This window comes from Kogia breviceps, chromosome X, assembly GCF_026419965.1.
Source record: "Kogia breviceps isolate mKogBre1 chromosome X, mKogBre1 haplotype 1, whole genome shotgun sequence".
Classification (NCBI taxonomy): Eukaryota; Metazoa; Chordata; class Mammalia; order Artiodactyla; family Physeteridae; genus Kogia; species Kogia breviceps.
In genome coordinates this window covers 89415342-89430507 of record NC_081330.1, presented here as the reverse complement: position 1 = coordinate 89430507, position 15166 = coordinate 89415342, and the positions used below count along the sequence as shown (strand labels likewise).

At 50.7% G+C, this 15166-nt stretch overlaps 1 protein-coding gene and 1 pseudogene across 3 annotated transcripts in view; one reads left to right on the top strand and one right to left on the bottom strand.

The window, feature by feature from the left end:
- Nucleotides 1–11537, bottom strand: part of IQSEC2 (IQ motif and Sec7 domain ArfGEF 2) — a 77064-nt gene extending 65527 nt beyond the window's left edge. For all 3 annotated transcript variants that reach the window (XM_059049750.2, XM_067023056.1, XM_059049749.2), the window contains exon 1: nt 10737–11537. In XM_059049750.2, the coding sequence (XP_058905733.1) occupies nt 10737–11443 (707 nt within the window). In that variant the 5' untranslated portion in view covers nt 11444–11537. The remainder of the gene's footprint in view (nt 1–10736) is intronic.
- Nucleotides 11538–12915: 1378 nt separating this feature from the next.
- On the top strand, nt 12916–13764 carry LOC131748142 (small ribosomal subunit protein uS2 pseudogene; annotated as a pseudogene).
- Nucleotides 13765–15166: the final 1402 nt, after the last annotated feature.

Here is a 15166-nt window from a genome sequence, read left to right as displayed (position 1 = left end):
AATTATTGTTACATAACAGAATGCAAATGTAGTCAAGCTTGCTGGATGCAAAAGTACAGAACACAGAAAGTGGGAGGTGAAAAGGTGGAGGAGAGATGGAGGGAAGGATGGGGCACTAATAACTATATCTTACAAACTGAGTGGTCAAGAGATACTGTGGAAAATTGATGGAATAAGAAATTACAGTCCAAGTAGTATCTAGCAAAGTTACAAAGGTAACTAATAGAGGAACCAACATAGTAATATAATTATTAAAGTTTGGAAGGGGGAAAAAAGAGTCAAGTGTTGTAAATAAGCTAAATTCTCACTTGTCATAGTAGAAAGAAGTCAATAGATGATGTTTAAAGTTGATAAATGAAGAAATAACCAACAAAGGATGTTTATTTGGAGATATGAAGTCACCACCAGAAAGCCTCAATGGTAAAAGTGGTCACTTCTGGGGGCTGGGAAGTGGGGGGCAGGGAGACATTGGCTTATTACTATGCATGTCCTTGTGTGCTATTTGCCCTTTTAAAATTATGTATATGGGGACTTCCCTGGTGGTCCGGAGGGTAAGACTGTGTGCTCCCAATGCAGGGGGCCCAGGTTTGATCCCTGGTCGGGAAACTAGATCCCACATGCATGCCACAACTAAGAGTTCGCATGCCGCAACTAAGAAGTCCACATGCCACAACTAAGATCCTGAGTGGTGCAACTAAGACCTGGCGCAGCCTATATAAATAAGTATTTTTTTAAAAAATAAATAAGTTATGCATATGTACTGCTTTGATTTAATTTTTCAAAACAAGTCCCTCCTCTTTCTTTAGACCTCAGTCTCCCACATGGTCCGTATAAAATGGGGAGGTTGATGACTCTAGGTGATGCAGCCTTGTTCTCCAAAATCCATGCTTCTTTCTAGAGCAGAAGCAAGACAGGCCAGTGAAGGACCGACTCTTTCCTAACTAACCCCTCGACTCCTCACAGTATCATAATCATCCGTTACAGATGCCTTCTCAGGTGCCCCAGCCTGCACCACCCTCTGGTCACCTTCAAACCCCACCATCACCACTCCAGCCTCACCAGCCTTCCATTCATTCAACCATTTACACCCATTAGTTATTTATACCTGCCTGAGTCACAAAGGATTTGAGGTGGCTTACTCTAATAACACAGATAAGGAAAGAATAAAAACTGAACTAGAAAATAAGAGATCAGAAAAAGAGATCAACAAAGATGCTAGAGCTGTACTTCAAATTAACTAGTAGCTGAGGCAGAAAGCAAGATACAATGAGCCATGACAGCCTCACATTAGGAAGGAGGAAATATACCAGTTTTCAGGGGAAGCAAACCTTTGCTGAGCAGTGAATTCTTCAAGTCATTGTCCATTGTCCATGGGAGATTTCATGAAGGAGAAGGAAATGACTGGTTTTTGTTTGTTTGTTTTTTGCGTTACGCAGGCCTCTCACTGTTGTGGCCTCTCCCGTTGCAGAGCACAGGCTCCGGACGCGCAGGCTCAGCGGCCATGGCTCACGCACGGGCCCAGCCGCTCCGCGGCACGCGGGATCCCCCGGACCGGGACACAAACCCGTGTCCCCCACATCGGCAGGCGGACTCCCAACCACTGCGCCACCAGGGAAGCCTGAAATGACTGTTTTTGATTTGTTTTGTTTTTGTTTTGTTAAACTTCAAGTTGTCCTATTGTAATGATGTGCTATCCAGATCTGGATGACTTATCTCCTATATAAACTGAAGAATCCTAGGTAATATCATGATTAAGAAATGAGGTATAAGAGCGTATGTTTTGGCACAATCATGAATTATGTCAGTGCTTTTCTTCCCCCGGAAATGACTATTTATTGAGCACCTACAAATATCAGGGAATGCCATTCAAATGATCTTGGTCAATCCTGAGAGATGGGCATTGTCATCCCATTTTACAGATGAGGAAACTAAAGCTCAGAGAAGGTAAAATGACCTAGCTGAGGTCATCCAGTTGGTTGGGGCAGAGCCGAGATTCAAACTTAGGTCTGTCGGTCTCCAAAGCTCATTCTTTATGTATCGTACCGGGGGGCCTCAAAACAAAGCCACCCAGGCTAGAGACACCCTGCCTAAGGCAATGGGGACACAGTGACGACACAGGCCCGCCCTCTTCCATGAAAACAGAAAAAGGGGGATGACAGGCCTTGCTGTCAAGCCAGAAACTGCCCCTGAGCTGCCTCAGTTACATTAAATGAGGACCTGCAAGGCAGAAAGCAGCAGAAAGAAAGCTGGGCCTGAGTGGAGAAAAGGAAACCAAAGACCCCAGCTATGAATCTAACCGATCTGATTTCTGAGGGGCTGAACCAGAGCAGAGGGTCTGTCTGCCACTGAAGCAAGAGATCCTTTACTTAGGTGATGTCTACTCTTTACCACTTCCTCCCCAGCAAATCACCCAGCCTCCTGGAGGCCTGGTTTTCTCATCTGTAGGACAAAGATAATGATCCCTACAACCTTCACAGGATTTCAAGGCATAAAATAGCACATTTAAGGAATGATGCTTTCAACACTGGCATTAACACTAGAGTGACTTTTCTAATCAGAGCTGTTCTGCTCACACGTTGAGTGGCCTCCTACAAGTCCTTTCTCTAGGCTTCAGTCTTCTCATCTGTAAAATGAACAGCCTGATTTTTAAGGGTCCCTCCAGCTGGAAGGTTCTTCACGTTTATGCTGATATTATTAGAACCCTACTGGTCATGAGTGACTGCACTCCCTTCTGTCACAGCCCTTATCAGTGTGTTGTCACTGTCTTTCTGCCCCAGTAGATTATCTCTACTCCCACCACCCAAGTTCAGGCCTTATCACCTCTCATCTAGACTGTCGCACAGCCTCATCACTGAATGCCCTCCAGTCTGTCTTCCAAATTGCCCTGTAGCAGGATCTCTCCAATACACTGCTCTCAACACATCACCCCATACTCTGCAATACACACCTCTTCCCTCAGCTTAGAACTCTATGTTGGTTCCCAATTTGCAACAGAATAAAGCTCCTTATCCCGCTACTCAAGTGTCCTCATGATCTGCACCAGCCAAGTCGTCAGACTCTTCTCTCGATCCTCCCTGCCTCCCTGTTTGTGCTCTAGTTTGTACTGACCTGGTAAAAGTGTTCCCCTCCCCACCTCCACATACCCTGCTGGTCTCATACCTCTGTATATTTGCTCGTGCTGTCCCCTCCATCTTAACCTCCCTCTGGTTCCCAATTCCCACCGACCCACATGCCGTCCTTCTTCACCTAACTAGCCCCTACTCATCCTCCAAGCCTCAGATCAGGCATCACCTCAGTCTGGGTAGATGTCCCTCCTTTGGGCACCCGTGGCCTCCTGTGCTCCCCTCTGGCATAGCACACAAGACACCACGTTACATTTGTCTTCTCCACCCAACTGTGAGCTCCCTGAAGCCAAGAAGCGTATACTGTTAATCATGGAACTCCCTGCCTGCAAGAGCACAAGCTGTGGCACATCCCAGGTGCACAATATTCACTGGACGGCCCTCTCTCTCTCAGAAATGTGATGAGCTCCCACATGACCTCTCGCTCCTGCCCTTCCATGGCACGGAATTTTGCAAAATTATTATTATTAATAATAAAAATGCCTATCACCAAGTAAACACTCTCTGCTGAACACTTCTCTGTCATCTCACTGAATTCTCACAACAATCATGACAAGGTGGGTCATTTATGAATTGTCTAGCATATCAGATGTACAGTTGTGAGGGATGCCTCCCAGTTTTGTAAGGAAATTTGGGGGAAGGAAGAAATTAGGTACTTTTTATCACAGATATAATGACAATAATTCTAAAGTGGTTCTATAGAGGAAAATATTGGTTTTATTCAGGTGAATGCAGTACACTGCATCTGGAATCTAGTAGGAAATCACAAGGCCCAGCCAGATATGCAATCTTATTATCCCTTAAAAAAAAAAAAAAAATATATATATATATATATATATATATATACATATGTATGTATCACATAGCTACAAAGAAATGCATTTGATATTAGTGAAATGGTACAGATAAGGTGATAATTGTGATAAACTTCCCTCTAAAATGTTAGAGGAATCATCGTGATCTGTCGTGTAGCCCTGGCTTGTCATGTTTGTTTTAAAAAGGATGTGATGCGACGATCTTGGCTGGGTTGTTTTGTCTGCTACATTCCACCTCTAGAGGGCAGGACAGCCTCACATATTGTTTTCCATCCTTATCCCTCGGTTTTTTCATCCTGATCAGGACCTTGCTGGGTGTGCTAGGCAGCCAGGAAACTTTCTGATACATTTTTGTGGGGCTGGGGTTAGGGGGGCAACAGGAATCTCACCCATCAGAAAGTACAGTTTTATCCCCATTGACTACTTGAGAAAACGGAGGTTCTGAAAGCTAAAATGACTTGCCTAGAGACACAGAAATTCCTCCTTCCCACGGCACCACATTTTTCTCCAAATGCGAAGGTCCCAGAGAGCTTCAGCTCCGAAGTGCTTAAGAACTGGCATCCCGGGACTTCCCCAGCGGTCCAGTGGTTAAGACTCTACACTCCCAATGCAGGGGGGCACGGGTTCAATCCCTGGTCGGGGAACTAACATCCCGCATGCCACACTGTGCAGCCAAAACAAAAAACAAAAGACAGGCATCCTTGCGTGAGTGCTTTTCAACATGGATGCCTGGAGATAGACCTGACACCACATGGAAGTGAGGGTAACTAGCAAATGATCTTGCCCTAAATGACTTACCACAACAGAGGAATAAGTCATTTACTCATCATTCTTCCCCATGACAAGTGTTGATTCTTCTGCCAGGGAACATAGCAGAGAATGAGCTAGAGGGGCTGTGTCTTATTCTGACTCCGAGACACAGCGCCTAGCCCAGGGTCAGAGCCCAATAAAGATTTCATGGGTAAATAAGTAATTTCCCACTGGATGAGGCAGAGGGCACACAGGTCCTATGCAGGCCCCTTTGCTCCTTTCAGGACAGAAGATCCCGCATTAAGAGAGAAGAACATGGTATGACATGGCCATGGCATGGGAGGGACAGGTAATGATGAGCAGATTGGCCTAAATGTCTCTGAAGTCTCATCTGACTCTGTTACCCTGACATCCTATGAACTGGGAGACTGGTGAGTGGGAGGAACACAGAGGGCAGAGGCCAAACAGCTCCAGGGAGCATGAGGAAAAAGCCACAGAGAAGCCAAGAGAACCCTGAAGTTGAGTCATCTCTCTCTACAGGAGTCCTGAAACGAAGAATACCTTAGGCACCCCTGGCCATTAGTGCACCGGGACTTAAATCTGACAATCATTTGTCTACTCAACATTTACTGAGCAGCTACTATGTGCTGTGCTATGTTTTTCCAAGCTTCTAGCTCCTTCAGTTACACCCACAGCACCTAGCACAGGGACTGACACAACGTGCACATGATATATGTGTATGAAATCTTAATCTGATGGAGCTCTCAAGCTAGTAGAGATGACACAAGATGTAAACAAATAAAGGTATAAAAAGGGGCAAAGTGCTCATTTCAAGGGTCAGGGATAGACCTGTGCACAAACACAGGAGAGGCAACAACAGTGGAATGCAGCCTGGGCACTGGATGGAACAGCCCGGGAGAAGGGAACAACATAAGCAAAGACCCAGACGCTCTCAGGAGGCTGAGTGGGCTGACAGTGGGGCACACAGGCCAGTCTGGCTGGAACTCGGTCTTCGTGAGGGGGACTGTAAAAAGATGAGAGGAGAAAGGTGAGATCCTAAAGGGCCCATGCATGGCAGGCAAAGCAGTCTGAAACTTCTCCTGCAGGCAGAGACAGCGGGAAACCGCTGGAGCCCCACAGAAAGCTTGGTCTGGCTGTACCTCATCAGGGGCCCGAGGGAACAAGAGCAGGAGGGCATCGATTAGGAGACTGTGGTCAAAATCTAAGAGGCTATCAGGAGAGAGAGCTTGACTCAAGCAGTGGTCCCAGGAGCTCTGCTGGGGGAAGCCCAGAGCCACACCCAGAGCATCTTTACCGTCTTCACACCTGCCTGCAGGAGGCATCGGTGGACCAAAGGCTCAGGAGCCAGATAGTTCTGGGCCTCACGCAGTTGTGAAACCTTGGGCAGGTCATCGCACCTCTCTGACCTCTCGTTTCCCTGTCTGAAAAAAGAGGATAATACCAATATCCACCTGGCATGGACTCTGTGCAAATGAGATAAGAAGCAGCATGGAATGGTGGGTGAGAACATTGTGGACGAACTCTGGAGCCTGGCCACCTGGGCTCCTTCTAACTCCTTCTCAGTTCTGCTACTTATTCACTGAGTGACCTTGGGGAAGTTATCCAACCTTTCTGGGCCTTGGTTTCCTCATCTGTGAAATGGACTTAATAACAGTATCTACATCAAAGGATTCATATGGCGATTGAATGAATTAATACACAGAAGGCACTTAGAACAAATAGTGCTTGGCACACAGTAAATGCAGGTTAAAAAAAGACATTAGCTATTGTTATATAAAGCCACATAGGGTGGTGCCTGGCACATAGAAGGCTGAGGCTCACTCAGCATATGTGCAGCCACTTCTCCATGCCCCAGGCCTCCCCTGTGCTGCCAGCAAATTCAGAGGCCACAGGAGGCAGAGGTGAGACAGATGAAAGAGTAGCAGAGGGCAAGCCTGGGTCCGGTCTTCCTCCCACCTCCCCCTCCATCCGACACCCACTCTCTTCAAAGCCCCCTGCCCAGGTCTTTGACCAGTGGCCTGGTCTCCACTCCTCACTGCCCTTCCTACTCATTTTGTCCTAAGCACTGGCACTACAGTGGGTCAGGCTTGGTCCCCTGTGTCTTTGGTCAGGGAAGGGGGTGGGAGGGCTCTCAAGCGCAGAAAGTCTGGTGTTTGCTCAGCCTGGGGGCCCCTCCTGCTCTGTGCACACAGCCAAGAAATGTTTGTGGATGACAACAGCCCCATTCTCGCCCCAGATCTAGACTGAGAAGCAAGATTCCTCTAATTCTCATTCAATTCGACATTATCATTGCCTCCCACGTGAGTGTAATGCTCCCAACACAGTGGGGGGAGGGAGAGAAATGGTATTCCCTCCTGGGAAGAAGGAAAGACCCCCCACCCCCTGCCCAGGAAAAGTGCCCAATACCCCAAAGGAGACAGACTTCCCCAGGGCCCCTCCCTGGGCTCCCTCCCTCCCTCCCAGTGCCCTCGGCCCCTTTGGGGAGCGCACTGACACTCCAGCGCACACACAAGACAACCCAGCAACCGTGCCTAGAGCCTAGACCACGCATTGCCCTGGCTGTTGAGAACACCAGGCTGGTCCTGCTGGTTGCTGTCCCTCAACGCAAGCCAGCCTGCTGGCGGGGGGCAGGTGCAGAGGATGAAGAGTTACCACCAAACCAGCTTCAGCCCACCACCGCCTACAGCAGAGCCGGAGCTGGGCCCAGGCAAAAATCGTGGGAAATGCAGCTCTCTTCAGCGTGATGGACTCAGCAGTGGCCCCCAGCACGCCTGTAAATCATTCCAGGCGCCAGAACTGCAAGGGGGGGCCAGGCCAAGATCAACAACGAAAACAGAGCTCTTCTCTAACCATGGGGAGTGGGGGTGACAATTCCAGGGGAAAAGACCTGAGCATTGCAGAGACCAGAAGCTGCTAAAAAAACAAACAAGCAAGCAAAGACCTCATGTACAGAGGCCCAGTGGCCAGAAGGAGGTCGGGCCTCATCGTGCGCTATGCTGCACTAGGAAGGCCACACCCAGAGCACAGCAGAAGGCAGACTGGCATCCGGGAACCTGTCCAGAAGAGACAGTGCAGGAGGATGTGGGAATCCTGGGGGGATGACATAGGTGGGGGTGGACATGACAGCTGCTATCAACTGCGGTAGAGGGCAAGTTCACAGGCTTGGGAGTCTGTCTCACAGATAGTGTGAGCTCTGGTGTGTTACTTCACTTCTCTGAGCCCTCGGTTTCTTCAGCTGTAAAACGTGGGTTGTGGTGACAGACGGACAGGGTCGCTGGGCAGAGGGGCCCTTCAACAAGCAGCAGCTGGGCCCAGGCCCCCCTGTCCCCTCTTCCTCCACCAGAGGGAGCCTGGGGACCAGGAGCGCCCAGCATGTACCAGCTCTACCTAGCCTCCCCCAATGCTGCAGCCTCTGCCGCTCAACACCCACCCTGCCTGCCCTGGCTTCCAGCGGCAGCCTCTCACCCACTCCTTACAAACCCAGAACAGGCCTGGCAGGGGAGTAGCTTGCAGCAGCTGTGGCGACAACAATGGCTAGTGCATCAATAGGCCCTCCTGACGCCTGGTTGAGAGAGAGGGAGGGAGAGCGGAAAGAAGGGAGACAAGGCCTTCTGCCCTCCCCCATCGACTCCCCCTCTCATCACTCATCCCAGAGCCATCTCCCCCTGCTCAAATCCTCCAGATACCTCAGGCTCTCCTGGCCTCTCCCAGCTGGTGACCTGGCCAGGTCCTGAGGCCAAGAGACTCCTTCAGGCTGGAAAGCTCCAGTGGAAAAATAACAGGCCTCGGAGACAGGTGGACTTGGGTTCTAGCCCCAGCTCTATTAGGAACTGGCAGTGTAATCTTGAGCATGTTCCCTTCATTGTTCTGGAGCCTCAGTTTCCCCATCTCTAAAATGGAGTTGCTAGTGGTCACTACACAGGCCCTGTTGTGAGGACCAAAAGAGGTAATAATGGGTGGGCAATCAAAGTACCATCTAAATCCCTGTATTAATCCAGTAGGAAATGTGAAGCAAGGGAATCCAACAAACAGCCTGGAGGGTGCACAAAAAGAGGGAAAGACCGAGAGGCAGGCCTGCCCAGGTGGCAGAATCACAGAGCTCAAGAGCAAACAGGCTTCCAGCCAGCCAAGAGATTCAGACCCACATCTGCAGGATGGAGAATCTGAGAGGAATGGAATCCTAGAATTGGGGAAGACCCAGGTCATTTCATTGGGCTTTCCACCAGTTCAGGAATTACACTTTCTCCAGCCCTCCCCAACCCCCTTGAGGCAGACCACTGCATCGCCAGACAGCCAGGTTGGAAAGTTCTTCCTGATTTATCCCCAAATTTCCCATTGCTCTTGGTTCTGCTCCCTGGAGCCACACATAATGAGGCTGCTTCCTCTGTCACAGGTTTGACCACTCTGGAAAAGTCTTCCGCAGCCAGGCTAAAGGACCACAATGCCCATACAGTCTCCCTCTGTCCCCACCCCATCATGGCCCTCTCCTGAAAAGGCCTTGCTTGGTCAGTCGACCTGGCCCCTCCCTCCAGTGTGGGGCCCCAAGCTGCACACAGTCAGTCCTCCTGGAATGGGCTCCCAGCAGCCCTGCCTGGGCAGAAGAGCCCATCTCCCTCTGGGGCAGCCCACACCAAACCTCAGCTGAGGGTGCACTGCAGTGAAGCCCAGCTGAGCCCTTGAGCTGCAGCTGCTGCTCCTGGGGCCCAGCCATCTCAACCCAGCACCCCAGCCTGCTGCCTCACCACGGGGGAGTTGCAGAGAGCTGTCTCCCAGCAGATTTCCTGAGGCAGAAGGCTTCCCCACCCCCAGCCCAGCCTCCAAGAGACACTCCACTGGTTGTGGCACATGGTAGGACCAGCTGAGCAGTGAGAGGAGGGGGAAAGCTGTCCATTCGCTAGAGGACTTCAGACTTGCTCTGTAGTGGTGGCTGGATTAGTCACAGAACCATCAAACCTAAGCTGGAGGGGCCCTTAAAGAGCATTCAAGGCAGACCTTGCCTTTTAAAAAGATATGGGGGAACTGAGGGCCTAAGAGGTGAAGGGACTCAGTCAAGGTCACAAAGCCAATCTGCAGCAGAGCTGGAAGGGGAACCTGGGTTTCCTAACTCCCAGGTCAGTATTCTTTCCAATCCAGCAGAAGAGAAATCAGGGAGCCTTTAGGGCAGCACTGTGAGGCAGCACGCCCTTGACTCTCTTGGCCTGACATTTATCCCGACCAGCTCACCGTGGTATCTGCATGGAAGAAGCGGACCCAGCCCATGCATGCCCCACCAACCCAGTAGATGTTGCCAAGGTGTCCCAAATAGGCAGACACACACAGACCCCAACACAGAAACTGGCACTGATCCAACAAAAGGGAAGATCTGTAGACTTCCCTTGCTGGTACGCTCTTTAATTGGGTAGTTTTTCCTTGAGGGTGGAGAGGGGGTGGTCTTTGAGGAACTAGCCAAGGGCTGGGCCTCCATCTTTGCTCCCCCGACCAGGATGTGCTGCAGTTCCCCTCAGAGGGATATCAGCCTCCAGCAGCCATTCTGGTCCCCACCTGCCTCTCTGCGAAAGGATGGAGCTGAGGCCGCCAGAGGAGATCAGATCAGGCCTGTGCTCAGGACCCGCAGAGAAGACCCGAGGTGGCGGGGGTGGGGGGCTTTCTTTCCCTTGGGGCTCTGATCTGACACCGTCGGAGACAATAAAAATCCCAACCGGCACATCCAAATAAAATAAATAAATGAAAAGCCATCCTCTGGCAAGGATATAGCAAGGGGGTGAAGAAGTGGAGGGGGTGATGACTGCTCCAGGCCCTCACTGGCCACGGTTTTGAGAAAGAAGAGACGCCTGCACTCATCGGGCCAACCCACTCTGGGGTGGCTAGAGAAGGGGTGTCGGCTGCACGAGGGGGACCCGGCTTCTCCCGGCAGGTTGGGACTGGAGAGGACATGGAATCAGGCACCGGCTTCTTACTTTACCAGCCGTACAAGTTGGAGAGGGAACTAGCGGGGAAGAGCCAGGGAAGACAAACACGCGTTCCTTACTTTCTCTGGAGGGTTGTGGCCGGGCTGGTGCTGGTACTGGTACTGTGGCCGCCGCCGGCCCCGGGGCTGGAGCTCCTGGATGCGCCACGGCTCAGCTGGCCCCGCTCTCGCGGTGGACGGGGCCCCACGCCCACCGCCGCCGAATAGCTGGATTCCTTCTCGCGGCCCGGGTGCGCTGGCCCGGCCTCCCGCCCGCCACGCTCGCGACCCAGGGCTGGGTTCTCGTGGTGCAGGTGGCACTGGGCCACATCGCGCTCGCGGGCAGAGTAACCAGCAGTGTCCTGGAGTGGGTAGGAGGCGTCCCGCTCCTTGTCCCGATACACAGCCTCCCGGTTCTGATAGGCGCCGTCCCGGTTCGGGTACCCCACGTCCCGGGCCGCCTGGTGGAACTGGCTCTCCCGCAGCTCGCGGTGGTGGAACTGGGTCTCGCGCAGGTTCTGATACTGGCTCTCGCGGCTCGGGCTATCCCGCGCGCCGTGGGGGTCCCGGTGCAGCTCCCCGCGGTGCAGCTGGCTCTCCTCTCTCAGGTCGCGGTTCTCCTGGGTGAGCTGGTCCAGCTGGCCCTCCAGCTCTTCGATGCGCCGCCTCTGGGTCTCCAGCAGCTGCTGCTGGCTCTCTATGATGTTGTTCAGCTCCAGCAGGTACTCCACCGCCCGGTTGGGGCTCTCGGATCCCGGGCCGCCCGGGGGACCCGACCCCGCCTCCATCCTGGCGGCCCAGGGGCAGGGGAAGGGGCAGGAGAGCCCGGTCCCCGCTCGCTCACGGCGCCACCCTCCCCCGGGCCCAGCCGGGGGAGGGGGCCGGCGGGACGCGAGGGCGCGCACCGGGCTCGAGGGCCCGGGGGCCCGGGGGGGCCCGGGAGACAGCGCTGGGGCAGGCGGCACGGGGAGCAGGAGCTGAGGCTACCGCTGCCGCTGCCGCCGCCGCCGCCACCGCCACCGCCACGGCTCTCGAGGACGCGGCCCACGGCGCTCCGCCCGCTGCGGAGTCACTGCGCAGCGCGGCCGCGCGGGACCGCCCCGGCCGCCGGCCCGCCCCCCGCCCCTGCCCCCACCCCGCGCGCCCGGCCCGCCCCCGAGCGTCCCACCTGCCACCGCCGCCCGCCCCCGAAGCCGGACCCGCCCCAAGGCACCCGGGCCAGCCCCATCACATTCCACTGGTCCCAGAGTCTTCACTTAATGAAGCCTAAAGAAGCCCTACATCCCAGTCCGTTCCAACGTCCCTTGGGTCCACCAGGCCCAAGATCCTCGTCTAAGACCTCCCAGAAAACTCCACCCCAGGCAGCTCCCAGGTCTAGGCATCACACAGACTCCCCATCCCCTGGGTCTGCCAATCCCAAGTGTCAGATTCCCCATCCCATCCAACCCCTGGACCTCCTACCTCAGGTGACCTCTCTCTAGCCCACAGCATGGGCAGTCCCAGGATCTCCCACCCCAACAAGCCCTGGGACACTCCATCACAGCCAGTCTTAGGATCAAAGCCCCATTCATTCTTTCAACCCCCATTGTCTGCTCTCCTTTGGAAATGCTCACCTCCATTTACTCCATCACCTCCATCCAATGAAACTGTACCCATCTTTCAAGACTTATATGCCACCTTACTGAAGCCAGCCCTGATCTCCCCAGCCAGAATCGCTCACTTCCTCCACACGTCTTTTGTGGCACTTGTGGGACAAGTGGAACTCTGCTTTATAGCGCATTCGTTTTTGTTCTTGTGTCATGTCCTCTGCCAGACCAAGCTCCTTAAAGCCAGAAACATGTCTTCATTCATCTTTGTGAGCAGGTTGGGGTAGAAGAGAAAGCTTGAGTTTTACAGTCAGACAGAACTGGATTTAAATTTCATCTTCTCTCTGAACTTCCATTTCCCTATCAATAACACCTACCTCACAGGAGTGGTCTTGGGAAACAGCATGCAAAAACATTTGTCACAGAAAAGACAACACAGAAAATGGAAGGAAATATTTGCAAATGATCTACCTGAATATGTAAAGAACTCTTAAAGCTCAACATCAAAAAAACCCCATTTTTTAATGGCCAAAGGACTTGAATAGATATTTCTCCAAAGATATACAAATGACCATTAACCACATGAAAAGATGCTCAACGTCATTAGCCATCAGGGGAATGCAGATCAAAACCACAATGAGCTTTCCATCGTAACTTAAAGGGAAACTTTCACAATGTCCAGATCCCTTGATATCCTGAGATGAAGGAGGAGGATGTCCTTAAATTCCTTGCAGCAGGAACCCACTTAGGTGGCACCAACCTTGACTTCAAATGGAACAGTATGTCTACAAAAGGCAAAGTGATGGTATCTACATCATAAATCTAAAGAGAAGCTTCTGCTGGTGACTCGTGCCACTGAAAACCCAGCTGATGTCAGTGTCATATCTTCCAGGAATACTGTCCAGCAAGCTGTGCTGAAGTTCGCTGCTGCCACCAGGGCCACTCCTATTGCTGGCCACTTCACTCCTGGAATCTTCGTTAACAAGATCCAGGCAGCCTTCCGTGAGCCACACCTTCCAGTGGTCACTGATCCCACCACTGACCACCAGCCTCTCACAGAGGTGTCTTATGTTAACCTGCCCACCATTGCTCTGTGTGACACAGATTCTCCTCTGTGCCACGTGGACACTGCTACCCCATGCAACAACAAAGGAGCCCACTCAGTGGGTCTGATGTGGATGCTGGCCTGGGAAGTACCATGCATATGTGACACCATCTCCCATGAGCATCCATTGGAGGTCATGTCTGATCTCTGCTTCTACAGAGACCCTAAAGAGATCGAAAAGGATAAACAGGCCACTGCTGGAAAGGTGTGACCACGGAAGAATTTCAGAGTGAATGGACCGCTCCAGCTCCTGAGTTTACTGCTACTCAACCGGAGGTCACAGGCTGGTCTGATGGTATGTTGGTGCCCTCTGTGACTATTCAGCAGTTCTCTGCTGAAGATTGGAGCACTCAGCCCACCACTGAAGACTGCTCCCAATGCTCAGGCCACTGAATGGGTAGGAACGACCACTGGGTAGTTTGAAGCTGTTCTTCCATAGGCTCTTAAGCAGAAAATGGAAATAAAGTTGTTGAAAAATAAACATCAGTTTTCTTAAAACACACACATACAGATACCACTTCACACCCACTATGATAGCTAAAACAAAAAGGATAGACAAGAAGTATTGGTGAGCATGTGGAGCGATTGCTGGTGGGAATGTAAAATGGTTCAGTTGCTTTGGAAAACAGTTTGGAAGTTTCTCAAAATGTTAAACATAGGGTTACTATATGACCCAGGAATCCACTCCTAGGAATATACCCAAGGGAAATGAAAAATGTTTCCACAAAAACTTATACATGAATGTTCATAGCAGCATTATTCATAATAGCCAGAAAGTGGAAACAATTAAATGTTCATCTGTTGATGAATGGGTAAACAAAATGTGGTATATCTACACAGTGGAATATTGTTCAGACATAAAAAGGAAAGAAGTTCCAAAACATATAAACAGCCCATCCAACTCAATGTCAAAAAAGCAAAACAAATTTTTTAATGGGCAGAAGACCTGAATAGACATTTTCCCAAAGAAGATGTACAGATGTCTAACAGGCACATGAAAAGATGCTCAACATCCCTAATCATCAGAGAAATGCAAATCAAAACCACAATATGTCAACTCACACCTGTCAGAATGGCTATCATCAAAAAGACCACAAATAACAAGTGTTGATGAGGATGTGTAGAAAAGGGAACCCTAGTACAATATTGGTGGGAATGTAAATTGGTGCAACCACTGTGGAAAACAGTATGGAGGTTCCTCACAAGCTAAAAATAGAACTGCCATATGATTCAGCAATTCAACTCCTGGGTATATATCCAAAGAAAAGGAAAGCATTACTTCGAAAAGATATATGCACCCCAATGTTCGTAGCAGTATTACTTACAATAGCTAAGATATGGAAGCAACCGAAGTGTCCTTCAACAGATGAATGGATAAAGAAGATGTGGTATATGTACAAGATGGAATACTACTCAGCCATAAAAAGAGTGAAATTTTGCCATTTGCAACAATATGGATGGACTTGGAGGGTATCATGCTTAGTGAAATAAGTCAGACAGTGAAAGACAAATACTGATGATATCATTTATATGTGGAATCTAAAACATAAAACAAAGTAATGAATACAACAAAACAGAAACAGACTTACAGTTATAGAGAACAAATTAGTGGTTACCAGTGAGGAGAGGGAAGCGGGGAGGGGCAAGAGAGAGGTAGAGGATTCAGAGGTACAAACTACTATCTATAAAATAAATAAGCTACAGGATATATTGTACAGCACAGGGAATATAGCCAATTTTTATAGTAACTATAAATGGAATATAACCTTTAAAAATTGTGAATCACTGTATTGTACACCTGAAACATATAATATTGTAAA